Raw genomic sequence first — 18,278 nt, forward strand, 5'->3', positions numbered from 1 at the left:
TGTGCTACTCCAGCCCATTTATCGAGTGACCAGAAAAGCTGCTAATTTTGAGTGGGGACTTGAACAAGAGAAGGCTCTGTGACAGGTCCAGGCTGCTGTACAAGCTGCTCTGCCACTTGGGCCATATGATCCAGCAGATCCAATGGTGCTGGAAGTGTCAGTGGCAAATAGAGATGCTGTCTGGAGCCTTTGGCAGGCCCCTATAGGAGAATCACAACACAGACCCTTAGGATTTTGGAGCAAAGCCTTACCATCTGCTGCAGATAACTACTCTCCTTTTGAGAAACAGCTTTTGGCCTGCTACTGGGCCTTAGTAGAGACTGAACGCTTAACCATGGGCCACCAAGTTACCATGAGACCTGAGTTGCCTATCATGAGTTGGGTGTTGTCTGACCCACCAAGCCATAAAGTCGGGCGTGCACAGCAGCACTCTATTGTAAAATGGAAATGGTATATACGAGATAGAGCCAGAGCAGGTCCTGAAGGCACAAGTAAGTTACATGAAGAAGTGGCACAAATGCCCATGGTTTCCACTCCTGCTGCCACATTACCTTCTCTTTCCCAGACCAGAGCTATGGCCTCTTGGGGAGTTCCTTACAGTGAATTGACTGAGGAAGAGAAAACTCGGGCCTGGTTTACAGATGGTTCAGCACGATATGCAGGTACCACCCGAAAGTGGACAGCTGCAGCATTACAACCCCTTTCTGGGGTGTCCTTGAAGGACAGTGGTGAGGGGAAATCCTCCCAGTGGGCAGAACTTCGAGCAGTGCACCTGGTTGTTCATTTTGCTTGGAAGGAGAACTGGCCAGAGATGCGTTTGTACACTGACTCATGGGCTGTTGCTAATGGTTTGGCTGGATGGTCAGGGACTTGGAAAGACCATAATTGGAAAATTGGTGACAAAGAGGTCTGGGGAAGAAGTATGTGGATAGACCTTTCTGAGTGGGCTAAAAACATGAAGATATTTGTGTCCCATGTGAATGCACACCAGAGGGTGACTTCAGCAGAGAAAGATTTTAATAATCAAGTGGATAAGATGACCCGTTCTATGGATACCAGTCAGCCTCTTTCCCCAGCAACTCCTATTATTGCCCAAGGGGCTCATGAACAAAGTGGTCATAGTGGTAGGGATGGAGGTTATGCATGGGCTCAGCAACATGGACTTCCACTCACAAAGGCTGACCTGGCTACAGCCACTGCTGAGTGCCCAATCTGCCAGCAGCAGAGACCCACACTCAGCCCCCGATATGGCACCATTCCCCCGAGGTGACCAGCCAGCTACATGGTGGCAGGTTGATTACATTGGACCACTCCCTTCATGGAAGGGACAGCGATTTGTTCTAACTGGAATAGACACATACTCTGGATATGGGTTTGCTTTCCCTGCACGCAATGCTTCTGCCAAAACTACTATCCGTGGGCTTACAGAATGCCTTATCCATCGTCATGGTATTCCACATAGCATTGCTTCGGATCAAGGAACACACTTCACAGCAAATGAAGTGCGGGAATGGGCACATGCTCATGGAATTCTCTGGTCTTACCATGTTCCCCATCATCCAGAAGCAGCTGGATTGATGGAACGGTGGAATGGCCTTTTGAAAACTCAATTACGGTGCCAACTAGGTGGCAAAAACTTGAAAGGCTGGGGTAATGTTCTCCAGGAAGCTGTGTATGCTCTGAATCAGCGTCCGCTGTATGGTGCTGTTTCTCCCATAGCCAGGATCCATGGGTCCAGGAACCAAGGGGTGGAAATGGGTGTGGTGCCACTCACTATTACTCCTAGTGATCCACTAGGAAAATTTTTGCTTCCTGTCCCTGCTACCCTGAGTTCTGCTGGTCTACAGGCTTTAGTTCCAAAACGGGGTGTGCTTCCTCCAGGAGAAACAACAGTGATACCACTCAACTGGAAGTTAAGATTGCCACCTGGTCACTTTGGGCTACTTATGCCTCTGGATCAACAAGCCAAGAAGGGGATTACATTATTGTCTGGGGTAACTGACCCTGACTATCAGAAGGAAGTAGGACTGCAACTACATAATGGAGGTAAAGAAGAGTTTTCTTGGAATATAGGAGATCCCCTGGGGTGTCTATTAGTACTACCATGCCCTGTGATTAAAATCAATGGAAAACTGCAACAACACAATCCAGGCAGGACTACTAATGGCTCTGAAACTTCAGGAATGAAGGTTTGGGTCACCCCACCAGGCAAAGAACCACGGCCAGCTGAAGTGCTTGCTGAGGGGAAAGGGAACATGGAATGGGTAGTGGAAGAAGGTAGTGATAAATATGAACTTTGACCACGTGATCAGTTACAGAAACGAGGACTGTAATTCTGTTTTGTTCATGTTATACTATTTAAGTTGTAAGATATCAAGTTTAAGAATGAATGTTGCCCAAGGATTTGCTCCCTATTCTGGAGAGATGTAATGTATTTCCAGTTATATGCAGGACAGTTGAGTATTGTCAGGTAAAAGAAAAAATGTGTGTTTATTTGTTTTCACTTGGAAATTAAGTATGGTTTAAGGCGATATATATATAGGTGCCAAGTTGACAAGGGGTGGACTATCATGGTTAGGGACACATGTCAACTTGGCCAAGTTGTGGTACCTGTTTATCTGAGTGGGCAAGCGCTGGCTTGTCTGCTGCAATGAGGACATTTCATAGGATTAGGTCATGATCACATCAGCTACATCCACAGCTGATTCCACTTATAATCAGCCAAAGGGGAGTGTCTTCTGCAATTAGTGATGCTAAATGCAATCATGGGAAGCCTTTTAAGGAGGATTCAGAGGAGACAAGTTCCATTCCTGCTTTGGCTGGTGAGCCTCTCCTGTGGAGTTCATCCAGGCCATCCATCAGAGTCATTGGCTTCGCAGCCTGCCCTGTGGATTTTGGACTCTGCGTTCCTACGGTCACGTGAGACACTTTCATAAATTTTTTATTTGCAAGTTTTCCCTGTTGATTCTGTTTCTCTAGAGAACCCTAACTAATACACATGCATATCACCATTTCTCTATTCCCATTAGCAGAGTAGCAATAGTGAGAATCTACACAATAACCTGTCAATGGTAACTACTATCCTATAACTTGTGTTATTAAGGTTTTACTTTAAATCAACTCTACCACAAAATGTGTTGCCTTCTGCATTCTACTACCAAAACATTTCGTAACAGAAACTGAGGAATAGAAATAATATGAAATGAAAAGGAGGAGGAAATATATTTAAAATTCTAAAAATGTTAGAAATGCTTAAAAAAGACTATCCTACAATTTCTGGAAAGAAGGCATATAAGTAATTAAAAATATATAAGAGCATCCTGTCTTTCTGCTGAAAAACTACATTAAAAGACGATCTACATAACTGCTTCAGATCTTTAAAGAACAGTTCCGATAGTCATCCACTGGCAAATTATTTCTTAGCAGCACTGACTCTGACTGATGGAAACATACTATCTAAAGCATATTTTCTTAAATTCTGAACTTTGAATTACGATAGCACAAGCTGTCAAATTAGTTTTTTAAAAAAAGAATGCAAACTAAACCAATCTGGCTTCTGTCCAACTTTTTACACTATATTTATAACTTAGAAAATGTTTTAATAAGAGTACATAGTTCCAATTAGTAGATTTCAACCAAGAACACCTCCCATATCAAATGCTAAGCTTTTCTTTACCCCATCTATTGGACAGGGCACAACACTTGTAAGCACTCCTTTAATATCCAGCTGCCAAAACACATACAAAATGGCAAGCAGCAAATAGGTGGAAGACCATGGCAGCAAAGCTCAAGAAAACATTCCATAACAAGTAGGCATTACGTAAAATACATTAATAAAGGAGGTAGCTTTGAATTTTTTTGAAATGAAAAAAATATTCACTCAACACTGTTGGGAATTCTGCTAATGTCATGTCCCCTACAAAGGTATGCTCAAGTCCTAAGCCCTGTGGGTATGAACCCATTAGTAAATAGCAACTCCCAAGATCCTATTAGGATAAGGCCAACAGAATCAGATGGGCCTTAATTCAGTATGACTGGAGTCTCTGTAAACAAAAGAAATTTGGACATGGACGTACAAGCCACAGGAGGAGAGAGAGAGACAGATTGCCATGTCAGGGTGGTAACAACTGACTGCCAGCAAGCCACCTCTAGAATGTTACAGACTTCAGAGAAAGCATGGCCTGGCAATACCTAGACTCTGGACTGCTAGCCTCCAAACTGCAAGCCAATAAATGCCTACTTTTTAAGCCAATCAGTTTGTGGTATTTTGTTGTAAAAGCCCTGGAAAACTAATATCCAAGAGCTAATATTAAATTAAATAGACTTGGGCAGAAGTAGGTAAAATGTCAATACAACTTATACCATTTCACATATCAGACTATACTAGAAAAAAGTTTAAACATAAATGCAGGTTACTGTACTTTCTGTAGCATCTCCCCCCAAAATAATAACTCTATGGTTTATTAGCTACTATTTCCTGGGCTGAACATAAAAAGACCATGATGATGGTTCTTTTTTTTTATTAATTAAAGAATAAAAAGAAATTAACACAACATTTAGAAATCATTCCATTCTACATATGCAAGATGATGGTTCTTTGTATAGCAATTTTCAAATATCCTATGCCTGGCATAAAACACTGGCTGTTATCAGTTTAGAAATTAAACTTCCCACCAGGATGCAACTTCTTGGATGCCACATATAATGTTAGTGTAAAAGAACTGGCAATACAGTAACTTGCTTGTTCTCTTCAAAGCTGAATTACACATTCAACACATAAAAGGATATCTAAAAAAAAAAGGAGACTGGCTCCCAGACCAAGTTTCTGAATCTGAAACCTAAGATCTTGATTCTGAAGCATGAAAAATTTCACTAAAGGTGATATTATCCCTTAAAGCTTCTCAGGAAATAGTCAGCTGTCCTTCTTGTTATCACCAAATGTAACACTTTATCCTTTCTAGAACTTCTACAAAAAAAGTTATAAAATGTTAGTAGTATATACAATTATGTAAGGGACCACGTAATATGTATACTAAAACTTGTTTATATTCTGATAAGGAAAGAGAGTGTTAGACAGCCATCTAAAATACCTCCTAAGAACGATCAATTGGGTTTGCTAAGAAAGCTAACCACTACCAAAAAGCAAGAATGTTATATAGATATTCAAAGCTGCTAAAAAATAAAAAAATAAAAGAAGGAGGTAAAGAAAAGAGAAAGAAATTAAGAGACAGATTAAATGAATCATAAATATGCTAATCCGTAACAGGGTTAGAGAACACATTACACATAATTTGTATACAAGGAAATAAGAAACCCACCAAAAGCTCTAAAGAGAAATGCAGCTTATATTACACACCTTGTCAGCAGAAATGCAAAGGTACGTTTGCTTTTAAATGTTAGATATGGCATAAATTCTACTGAAAACAAACTGTGCAGTAATAATAATAGTAGTAATGATACAAGTGATAAAATTGATATGACAATAATTATAAGGTTAAAAGGAAAAAAAGATTAAGAATGAATAGGAAAATGGGAGATGAGGTATACAATTAATGTATTCATGTTAAATCTCAGGGCATGAAGAAGAAATAGTTAGTAGAGCAAGATGCTAAATAGACTAAAAAAAACAGAAGACAATTTCAGGATAGAATGAAAGCAATTCTCCAGGCCAAATAATACCATTACCAAGTGAAAACCACACTGATTAATGATTATTTAGCAAGCAAAGAACATGAAGAACTCTATGGCAGTGATTTACTTCAAATTTTAAGCTTTGTTTTCAGGGTTTAAAATTACTAATTATGAGGTTAATACCAGACATACGTAAGTATGCATCAAGCGCTTTTACTTAATAGATGAACTAGGACTGATTGCTTTTTTCCCCAAAAACAAGCTAGGTTTCTAGAGGGCTTTGGTAGTATCTCCCGTAGTGACCTATAGTACAATGCATTGAAATAATTATTTACAACTTGACTGTTCACCACAGAAAATGACACTTTTTCCAAATCACATTAATGTATGTGGCAAATATGTCAATGTAGGTGGTAGACTAATTTCAAAAGGATGTGAAAACTATTTACCCAAAAAATTATTTTTCAGAAGGAGAATCACATTATTAGCCATTACAGTGTGGCAGTGTTATCCCAACTGCTCACAGAAAAATTTAAGTCAGAGGCTGAATACAGAATGAAGTTCTTGCTCCGTCTCAACAACCTTGACTTACTATTTCACCTCTCTGAAAGCTTAATTTACTTAATTTATTACTCAAAATGGCAGAGCTTTAACATGAAGTACTCTGATTAATACAATTTCAAAACAGTCTTTGAATTCAATTAATTAATAGCCATCTAAACATAGTTTTCCTAATCTGAACTTCTATCTTACCCTCTCTCAAATCTGTTCTTCTAGCAATCTTCTCCATCTCAGTTTAATGGCAACTCCCTCCTTCCAGTTCCACAGGCCAAGAGTCAACTGTGGTCCTCTCTTTCTTTCATACCCCACATCTATCAATCAACAAATCCTGTTGACTCTCCACTGCTACCTTAGTCCAAGTCTTCATAGTTCTTACCTGACTTGTTGAGTTTTCTCCTAAATTAGTCTCTCTGTTCTTCCCCTTGCCCGCAACATAAGAGCAAGGGGGAGCAAGGGTAGTTCAGTGGTAGAATTCTCACCTACCATGCAGGAGACCTGGGTTCGATTCCCGGCCCATGCATGCCCCCAAAACTAAACAAACAAGCAAACAAAAAAAAACAAACAAAAATTCAACAAATGGTACTGCAATAACAGGATACTCACATGGAAAAATAATGAAATATGACCCCACCATATAGCATACCACCCCCCCCAAAAAAAACATAAGAGCAAGAATGATGGTCAAAACAAAGTCAAATCTTTTCAAAATCCTTCAATAGCCCCCTTCCCAGAACAAAAGCCAAAATGCTTATAAGAGACTACAAGACCCTCGATGACTCAATGATCTAGCCCATAGTAACTTTTCAGACTTTATCTCTGCCTCAAATTTTACTTTCTAACACTCCCTCCATTTCCAACCTGATTTCTTTACTGCTCCTTGAGCATTCCAGTGTTTCCTGTCTTTGAGCAACTGCAGTTGCTCTTCCTTTTGCCAGAACACTCATCCTCCAATACCAATGTACTTACTATTCCTTCAAGTCTGCTCAAATGTCACTCAGTAACACCTACCCTGATCATCATTTTTTAATTTCACCACCACCACCACTACCCAGCACAGCCTAGCTCTACCTTATGCTTTTTTTCCAGAGATCACTTATCAACTTTTCACATACTATATAATTTACTTAATTGTTTCTCATTTTTCCCCTACTAGAATATAACTACAACAAGGGCAGGGAGTGGTTCTGATTTTGTGGTTTATTAACCATTCTATCCCCAGTACCTACAACAGTACATAGCACCTGAAAGATATTCAATAAGGATTTATTTTTAAAAGAGAAATACAATTCTCTTTTAAATACAATACAATACAATTGCTTTTAAAAGTTAGGTATAAGAGCAGTTCTGAATTCCCAATGAGAAAGGTTTAAAATGTGAAAATATTAAAATGTTCTTTATTCCTTACTCAATTTGTTGATTTAGTAAAGTTGTTTCTTCTGGTTGTAGATTTCTCAATTTATCCTATATTTCAAGTAGAAAAATTCAAAGTGGAGCATCCACATGTATCTACAAACAAAACTTTAACAGTATTAGAAAATAACAAAAGAAAACATTTTGGAGATGAAAGGCTTTCTAAGCAAGGCAGAAAACCCAGAAAATGTAAGGATGATATGGTCAAATTTGATTACATAAAAACTGAGGTCCTCATTTATGGAAAACACTATATAAAAAAATAATAATATAAGAGCACAACAATGGCCTGGAAGCGCAGGGTGTGGAGGGGAAGCCAGGGACAAGGAGGAAGAGCAGCAGCAGCATATACTGAAAGTTCCAACATTTCAGATATTTTTCTAAGGGCTTCAATGCATTGCTTTATTAAGTTAATAACACAATCCCATTACAGACTTGGAGGCTGGAAGTCTAAAATCAAGGTATCAGCAGGTCATGTCTTCTCCAAAATCTACGAGACTCTGGTGATAGCTTAAGGGCAATCAATTTCTGCCTCCGTCACATGGCAATCTTTTTCTCTCTCTTCCTGTGGTTTGTACTTCTATGTCTGAATTTCTTTTGTTTATGAGAACTACAGTCATTCTGGATTAAGGCCCACTGATTCAGTTTGGCCTCATCTTAGTATAATTGTGGAAGATGCTATTTACAAATGAGTTCACACCCAAAACCAGGCCCAAAACCAGGAGTTAGGACTTGAATATGTTTCTGAGAGGACACTGTTCAATCTACCCGAGGGAGGTACTACTATAACCCCAATTTACAGACAAATAAACATTACCAGGGAATATCTTAAAGCCAATAAGGAACAGAGGAAGGAAACAATCCAGTGTACTACTACAGAAGTCACATTAACTTTCACTGTCTCACCTCTAGGTCAGGAAAGAGCACTGGCAATGGTAATGAGAAATGGAGTGCCCTCATCTGCTGTAGATGGAACTGCTTTAGCTAGGAGGCAATTTGGCAGTAGTTACCAAGATTACTTGTAATTTTTGTACCAAAACTCCACTTCTAACCCATCCATGTAAGCAAAGACATCCACTGAAACACTGTAACAGCAAAAGGCTATAAACAATCTAAAAGTCCATCAACAAAACAACCCAAACACATGAAGCCCAAATGGAAATGAGGGCTTGTAATTCTGAGTAGCTTAATGTAAGGTCCAGAAACATCCCAGAGTGTGCTGAGCAGATAAATTAAGAAGTCCTGGCAAAGTCCTTCAATAGATGGGAGAAAAAATATTGAACTATTGAATTTTATCATCATATACACACCTGATACTGTCTCAAAAATTAGGGACACCCAAGTCAACAGGCCAAGCCCTTGATCTTGAAGCTTGCTCTTACAAAACTTATTTATGTAGGAGAGAAACTAAGGCAATCTATCATTATGCCAAAAAGTTACTTCCAGAGGAACTTTTTTGTTGCTCAGATATGACCTCTCTCTCTCTTAGCCCAACTCTGCAAGGAAAATCATTACCCTCCCCACTAAGGGAGACATGGCATCCAAGGCTGGAAGTCTCCCTGGCAACATGGGATATGACAGGCTAGGGATGAGCCTGGCCCTGGCACCCGGGGACTGACAATGCCTTCTTGACCAAAAGAGGGAAAGGAATTGTAACAAATAAGGTATCAGTGACTGAGAGAGTTCAAATAGAGTCGAGAAGCTATCTGGAAGCTACTATTATGCAAACTTCAGCTAGATATTGCTATTTATCATGGTTTGCCAAACTCCAACCAACACCACTCCTGTTACCCTAAAGAACACCTAGGGCTTTATCTATGATTTTACAAAGGTTCCATGCACTACGATTACTTTCAAGAAACTTACAACCTCCACATGGGTTCCTAGACCAGAAAAGTCCTGAAACCCAGAGGGACCAGTTTCCCCAGGATATCAACTACTTCTATCCCTCTATCCCATATTATCAACAGCTCTTTCCAACATGAAAAAGTTAGAATAGGCATAACCCAAATACCCTTAAAGATTGGGAGAAAGATCAAAGAAGAAGATGGAGTTATAATAGAGAAAACAGGATTTAACAAATGAGCAAGACTAGTGAATCCATACATTGATATCTCTTTCAGTCTCCAGTGTCTTACAGCATCGAGAAGGAAAAACCTAAAATTGTACAGTAAACCATACCAAACTCTAAAATTTGTTCTATAACTAATTGTTCTGGTATGTTTTGAAACTTATTACTTTTTTCGTATATATGCTATTTTTCACAATTAAAAAAAAAGATTAAAGAGAAGTCTATCAATAGAAAAATAATTAAATAATTTTACTGTCAAACATTACACAGCTAAAAAATAACGTGGCAGCTTCTCCTCCTTTGGCGAACCCCCTTCAAAAATGTTACTTTCACTACATATTCAAGTTTTTAGCTATAAAAAAAAGGTGGCAAATCTCTGCATTAACATGAAAATATCTCCCAGCCACATTAGGTGGAAAAAAAAAAATGTTTTAAGTCTTAGAACATTTAGTATGATCCATTTTTTGTCCAAAAAAATAATAATAATAATTAATTTTAAAAACCTTCAATATGTATACATATACAAAAAAACTTAAGTGAATTTTTTTTAAATCCGAAAGTTTATGTTCAGGAGTAGGAAAATGCCTAAAAGTTGATTCTCATTCTACATGATTCGATACTGCTGATAGCTTTTTAAAAAATTTAATGTAGACCAACAGCCATGAATTGAAAACTATTATGATAAGCAGGGAATCAACCCTGTTTAAGTTTCCACTCTGAGAATCTAACTGAAGAGGTAAGAGAAGGTCTGGGAATCATACATATTTGGTGAGAATACTGCTACATCAAATTTAAGTAACCTAGGCAAAGTCAAGACAATTGGGCAATAAAATATCATTCATATTCCTGTGACAGGCTAAATGATGACATACTGTAAGCACTAATTAGAAAACAAAATAGTAAATTTTACCTTTCTTGAAGTATAGATGTCAAAAAATGGCTTATTTCTGACACTAAATGGCTCCTGTGTCTTGTCAATGAAACCAGTCTTCATTTTTTCATGCCGAGGATTTATTATTTCTCGTTCTATACACTGCAGACGAATGTTAAAATCACATTCTCCAACTGGTTGTGCCTGAATTAAACGAAACAAGTATTTAAATTTCAACACTAACAACTATTCTATCAGCATAATTATCACAGTTGCCACACTGCACATCGTAGTCTATATAAATAGCATTCTTTGAAGTTGTTCAATGCATAGCTTGAACAACATATTGGCCCTGAAAAATAGTTTAACTAATGATAGACATGTATACAAAAAGCAAACACAAAAATTTCTTTTAAAATTACAATTGCATAAAACAATGAGAAAGTGGTATGAATCAACTCTAAGTTGATCTAAAGTTTTCACATCTGACTTGAAGTACTGATATACTCACAAGTTACTTTATTATTTCATAAATTACTAAAATATCTGAGGTATTTTAATTGTAATAAAATCTACATAATTCAGGAAGTTTAAGCAAATACACATCAAAATAAGCAATCACATATTTTTTGTTGTTGGTGAAAGTGCTAATACTCTACAGGCAACAATAAATAGACAAGATTAGGCATACATTCCTTAACTAATGCAAAACAAAGTTAAAATATGTTCAAAGTCATATAGTTATAAAGAGACAAAGTTTTCTGCTCTTCTCCCAAATGAAATTCTCCTTTCATGCCTGTGCCGGTCTGAAGCTGTGGTGGACCCCAGAAAAGCCATGCCCTTTGATCCTCATTCAATATTGCTGGGTGGGAGCATTTTGATTGTTCCCATGAAGATGTGACCCACCCAGCTGTGGGTGGTTAACTTTGATTAGATGATTTCCATGGAGGGGTGTCTCCAACCACTGAAGGTGGAGTTGCTTGCTGGAATCCTTTAAAAGAGGAAACATTTTGGAGAGAGTCCCTTTTTTGGTAGAGCCACGTGAAAACCAGCAGATGCTGCCATGTTCGTCATGTGCCCTTCCAGCTAAGAGAGAAACATGGAATGTCATTGGCCTTCCTGAACCAAGGTATCTTTCCCCGGATGCCTTAAATTGGACATGTCTATAGACTTGTTTTAATTGGGACATTTTCTCGGCCTTAGAACTGTAAACTAGCAACTTATTAAATTTCCCTTGTTAAAAGCCGTTCTGTTTCTAGTATATTGCATTCCGGCAGCTAGCAAACTAGAACAATGCCCTTAAAGTATATGTTTTGAACAATGAAATAAAAAGCATATATATTTTTGTATGAGCTACAGATGAGGAATTTGTCCCCCACTCATATGCTTTTTACTAATACAGTTAGTAAAAATTTGGATGATTCAATGCATAGCTTGAACAACATATTGGCTATGTTGCATTGAAATAATTTGGATGATTGGATAACAATCATCCAAATTAGTAGAATCACTTAAGTGCCATATAAATTACCCCTTCTTCTTCTACACTTTGCTACTGGACCGTCATTCGTGCATTTCTCCCATCTTTCTTTACTTCTCCTCTTCTCCAATCTATATTACCCAAACTACTAAAATTTACATAGAGGTGGCAGGAGTTGCTTAAACTGTGAACAATATCAGACACGCCTCAAGGGTGACTGTTTCTCAACTTTGAAAGGATGACAACTTAGATAGCCAACAAAGGATAAGGAATAAGACAAAGTAAATAAGGGCTAAGTACCAGGATGGAACATGCTCTCTTTACACAATGGCATACAGCTATCTGTTGTATTTATTTACAAATGTATAAATAAAAAGGGTATTAAGAAAATGCTAGTAAATAACTACACAAACCACGTGCAATCTTTTCTGTGCCAACCATGTCATCAAAAGGGTTGAAAAAACTAAAATGTTAGGTTTATAAGATCTATTATTAGATGAATTCAAATACTTTTTAAATTGAAGTGAAACAAGCAAGCCCTCTTTTTATTAACTTTTTTTATTAATTAAAAAAATTAACAAACAAAACATTAAGATATCAGCCCTCTTTTTTAAGAAAGAAAAAAGGTTTATCAATTGTTGCTAAGATATATAAGTAAACTAAATCCCCTACTACATTTTTACTTTAACATATTAATAAATTCGCCAAAAAAAAAAACAAGAATAGTTGAAAGCAAGATTACCTTTAAACCTGAAGTGCCTATAATAAAACCTATAAACACCTCCAGATGGGTTCCTACGCCAGATAAGTCCTGAAACCCAGAGGGGCCAGTCTCTCCTAGAACATCAACTAGTTCCACCCTCCATGTCATATTATTGACATTACGTTCCAACGTGAAAAACTTAGAATGGGCAGAGCCCAAATACCCAAGGACTGGGAGAAGGTGCAAAGGAGAAGGAGGAATTATAACAGAGAAGACAGAATTTTAAAAATGAGTTTGACTGATGAATCATAATACTGATATTTCTTTTAGTCTCCAGTATCTTGTAGCAGCCAGAACAAAAAACTTAAAATTGTGGAACTGTAACCTACCAAACTCTGAAATCTGTTCTATAGTGATTTGTTATAATGTATTTTGGATTTATTGCTTTCTGTATAATGCTATATATATATATAGTTCATAATAAAAATGTTAAAAAAAGAAAGTGGAACAAAAACCAAAGATGTTAAGTTTTGACAAATCTGTGTGATCAATACATGATTATTCCTTACATTATTCTCCATATAAAGAGTATACTTACATTTTTCATATTTTTAAAAACTGTTAGAAGGCCAAAGTTCCCAGGCTAAGAAGTGCCACTTTACTGAACACACATTGAAGTGGATGCTCAATACCAAAAGCAAAGAAGATATCACTTCCACATTAACAAAAAAACAAGCCACCCCCATCCCATATTTATTTTTATGGGCCAATGAACATTTTTCCATAGTCTATAATTAAATTAAATCAATTCTGGGAAGCACTATTTTTGAGAAATAAAGGTAGCCACAAACAAACAGAACAAATATAAAATGATGTTTCTTGAACTTGAGGTTCTTAAATTTAAAACTCTATGTTTCAAATGCAGAAATTCAACAAAAAAAGAAGATATATTCATTTATAATTTCAAAAAAAAAAAATACCTTTAAGTAAATCAGATTAAGGCTATCCAGATTCTTAATAGCGCAATGAATTAAAAATACCAAAAAAAAGACTTTTTAAAAATTGTTTTAATCTACAAAAACTTAAAAGACTTTTAATCCCAAAATTCCCCAAAGCTTTTCAATCTAATTCAAATACTAAATGACTATGCAATTTGAATAGTACACTTCTAGAGAAATGACTATACCTTTTCAAAGATGTACACTATTTAAAGAGCTTCTTGCATTTACAGAAGTCATTTTATACTGCTTAAATAATTTAGACATTCATTCATGCCATAATTAAAAATGAACACGCAAACAGATTCTTCGCTGGTCTGAAACTATAGGAAATGGGTACAGAATATAATCTTATTTTTTATCTATTTACAACAGGAAATTTTGGATTTTCATTTTAAGTTCCTGCCTGTTTTCATGATTAATATATTTGTGCCTCCAGTTACATATTCAACACTTCAAAATCAGATCGTGATTTTTTTCGTGACAGACAGAAATAAAATTGGGGTTTTTTTTTTGGTTAAGCAAATACAGAATAATTAAAACCAAGAAGTTTCCATTTTATAAAATCTTATTTTAGACTACTTTATTTTACTCACTTGAAAGTAAAGAAACACAAAGACAAAGAAACGTGCAAAATATCTGACAATGAAAGAAAAGATTTAAAAGTATTAATAAGAATATATCAATTGAGTCACAATTTTCCTTTCCTATTATCTCTAAGGTACCAACAATGCTTTTTATTTGTTAAAAATAAAATGAATTCACTATTTCAGTGACAATTTTGCATATACAGTTTCAAAATCACATTAACTCTACAACATCTTTGAAAACAGACAGATGGTATTTTTATTCCCATTCTATACAGGATAAAAGCACAGATGTTAACTTTTTGGTAAAAGTTCACAGACATCCTCACTATGAGAAAGCAACATAATATGAATTGCAGGAAATTAAAAGAAAAATAATATATTATTTTCTTTGTGAACAGAATTTTTTTTTAAGAACTAAGGATGTGCTATTTCATCCAACTTTTCTATCACTGTTTTTAGATTTCTTAATAAAGTAATCATAGGACTTTTTGTTTTTCCCATTTAAATACATTAAAATGGTTAGAAAAAATTAAAACAAGGCATTATATAATTGAGAAAACGTACTTACATTAAATTTAATTATGTCATAGATCAAGTATCTAGGAACAGCCTGTCCATTTACTCTGTCGATAATCATCTCCTTGAAAGAGAAAAGAAGATGAATTTCTTCATACTTTCACAACAATTCATTTATTGAAATATAGCATACTCAAAGTAGCATAAAAATCATAAATACAAAACCTGATAAAATTTCAGTGTTCACATTTGTACCTACAAAAATCAATAGTGTGTCGGTACCCCAAAAATCCCCATCATGCATTTATTCTATATTGAAATAATATCTTATGACAATATCTCATTATATGATTTTATATTTGAATTACTATGCCACATTTTGTTGTATGTATGAATACAGTTACCTAAGTGACTGTTAAGGTAAATAATACAAATTTCTCTAATAATTTTTTAATCATTATTGCATTAAATTTTATTATATGTCAATTACTTTAATCATAAAAACCTATAGATACAAAAGGTACCCTACTTATAGATTTAATCATTAAGTGATCCACCTGGTCTTTCTTGGTTCCATGCTCCTCTACTAGAGTTTGATCACAGGAGCAAGACCAGAGTATATGAACAGATCAATACAAATCTATCACTGTAACTAAGAAGGCAAAATAAAATAAACTCTATATTCTGGCAGAAAAGAGATAAAGGACAATGAAGGATGACTGTAGGTATATAATGCAGTATTCTATAGTCTTTTTATTCTTAACAATAAGCTTTTGATCTATTATTATTTTTCTTTCATACATCATCTCTTAGAAAGGAAATCTATACATAATTACCTAAAATGACAAAGAACACTGATTTAGGACAAATATATTCCTTGTTGTAAGAAACCATTACCAATTAACTCCTTTCCTAAACACGTGTTTGTTAAGCAAAAGACATTAATTTCTGGGTATATCTATAACCAAATCAAGTTTGCATAAATTAAATGATTTTCATTACTTTACACTGTTTATGAAAATATCATTTTTATTTAAACATCAAGCCAGCAAGGTGGTACAAATAACAAATTCCAACCAAGTAGTTGGAAGTTAAGTGGATGTCCAGTTTCAGATAGCAGATATCACAGAATTTTCCTCCCAAACTACCTGATAAAATGAGCAAAACTACAACTTTTCTTAAAACACAAAAAGAAAAGAAAATTTACTACACGAAATCAAAACAAGTAACAAAGAATAACCAAAGTAAAAAATTGACAGTCAAGGAAACTAGCAAAAATTTTGGTAAATCAAAAAAGCACAGCAGAAAGACACTGTCTTCATCTTAGAACCTCATCTACTCTTTGAGACCAAAGGAAGAAAGGTTTATTTTGTCTAGAACCTAAATTTTTACTCAGCATGTCTAGATATATCATTTAAACAATCCAAACATAGATCGCTCAGAATAAGAATTAGTCTTTAATCCTGTATAGCTTAATATGTCTGGATACATCCCAGAGTATATTAAGCAGATAATCAAACAGTATTGTCGAAGTCCCCTGAGGGATAAGAGAAGAACTATGGAATTATTAAACTTTACCACCAGGGAAACCCCTGATACTGTATCAAATATTAGAGACACCCAAATCAATACAACAAGAGTTTGATCATGAGGCTTGCGCTTGAGAAACTTATGTGTGTAGCGGAGAAGCTTAGTCTGCCTATAGGTATGCCTAAGACTTATTTCCAGAGGATCTCTTTTGTTGCTCCAATGTGGCCTCTCTCTCTCTCTCTCTAAGCCCAGCTCTGCAAGTGAAATCCTTGCCCTCCTGCTACATGGGACATAACCTCCAGGGGTGAAAGTCTTCCTGGCGGCGTGGAGAGATGACTCCCAGGAATGAGTCTGGCCCGGGAACCGTGAGGTCGACAATGCCATATTGACAAAAAGGGGGATAAAACTGTAACAAATAAGGTATCGGTGGCTGAGAGAGTTCAAATAGAGTCAAGAGGCTACTCTGAAGGTTACTCTCACGCAAGCTTTAGTTAGACAGTGTTACCTATCATAACTTGCCAAACCCCAACCAAAACCATTCCTGCCAATTTCCAAGAATACCTAGGGCATTACATAAGAATCTACAAAGGTTCTATGCACTAGGGCAACTTTCCAGAAATCTATAACCTCCCAATGAGTCCCTGGACCAAGTCCTGAAACGTGGATGGGCCAGCTTCTCCAGAACATTAAAGAGTTCCATCCCCCTATCCCATATTATTGGCAGTCCCTTCCAACATGAAAAAGTTAGAAAGGCATACCCCAAATATCCATAAAAAAATGGAAGAAAGATCAAAGGTTATGGTGGAGTTATACAGAGAAGGTAGGGTTTAGTAAATGAGAAGACTGTGAATCATTATATTGATATTTCTTATAGTCTCCAGCATCTTAGAGCAGCAGAAAGTAAAAACCTAAAATTGTGGAACTGTAACCCATACCAAAGTCTGAAATCTGTTCTACAAAAAATTGTTGCAATATGCTTTGTAGTTTATTGGTTTTTTTATATAATTTTCACAAAAAAAAGAAAAATATGCATATTTCTTCTAGTTTCTAATGTTTTGGAGCAGCTAGAAGGAAAAACCTGAAATAGAAGAATGGTAACCCATGACAAACACTGAAATCTGTTCTGTAATTACTTGTTGAAGTGTACTTTGATTGCTTTTTCTTTTTTTTCTTTGTATATATGCTATACTTAACAACAAAAAAAATTTTAAATAATAATATAAAATAAAAATTTTAAATGCTAAATATTCTGTCTGCCTGAAGTGAAGGCTACAGGACCCCACAATGAACTGCAGAAACAATCTGATTGGATCACTGGAATAAAATACAATCCACAATAAGTGAAATTTAATACAAGTTCTTAAGAGAGAACAGAACCCAAGGGTTCTAACAAAGATTCAAGACCCCAGCTGAACTCTTTCAATAAGCCCTCCCACCATAATGTCCTCTTCCCCAAAGCTGCCATGATTGCAAAGGGTACAGAAAAGTAGGTAAACATTCAAAATCTAATCTTACAACTTTGTTAAGAAAGGAAATCAGACTTCTGCCTCTGACAAAACAGAGTAGCAAGAACTAGATTTACCCTTCTGCCTGAACAAAGAGATGGACGAAATATGTGAAACACTGATTTCCAAGCACTGCATATCAAGAAACAAAGGCTAGTGATCCCCGGGGAGACAGGAAAGAAACCAGGTGAGTCCTACAATTGCTCCAGTTTAAAGACTGGGGCCCATGCAAAGAGATACAAAACAAATCCACTGGTCCCCCTGTGTTGTGAAAATGGAACAGGTTATTTACCAAGGCAGCAAGAGTTCTCAGTGCAGAGTATGAAAAAAAAAGAGAGATCTGCAAAGGGAAAGAACTCCGGGAATCTGCAGTTGGGCCCCTTGTCATAGGTTACAAAATCTGGCACTGACA

At 36.2% G+C, this 18,278-nt stretch overlaps 1 protein-coding gene across 4 annotated transcripts in view; it reads right to left on the reverse strand.

Moving 5' to 3' along the window:
- The window catches only part of RNGTT (RNA guanylyltransferase and 5'-phosphatase), a 338,823-nt gene that overhangs the window by 180,537 nt on the left and 140,008 nt on the right, over positions 1 to 18,278 (reverse strand). For all 4 annotated transcript variants that reach the window (XM_077162393.1, XM_077162394.1, XM_077162392.1 and 1 more), the window contains exons 10-11: positions 14,884 to 14,955; positions 10,584 to 10,748 (exon numbers count right to left, since the gene is read on the reverse strand). In XM_077162393.1, the coding sequence (XP_077018508.1) occupies positions 10,584 to 10,748; positions 14,884 to 14,955 (237 nt within the window). The remainder of the gene's footprint in view (positions 1 to 10,583; positions 10,749 to 14,883; positions 14,956 to 18,278) is intronic.

The sequence above is a fragment of the Tamandua tetradactyla genome, chromosome 5, assembly GCF_023851605.1.
Source record: "Tamandua tetradactyla isolate mTamTet1 chromosome 5, mTamTet1.pri, whole genome shotgun sequence".
NCBI classification, from domain to species: domain Eukaryota; kingdom Metazoa; phylum Chordata; class Mammalia; order Pilosa; family Myrmecophagidae; genus Tamandua; species Tamandua tetradactyla.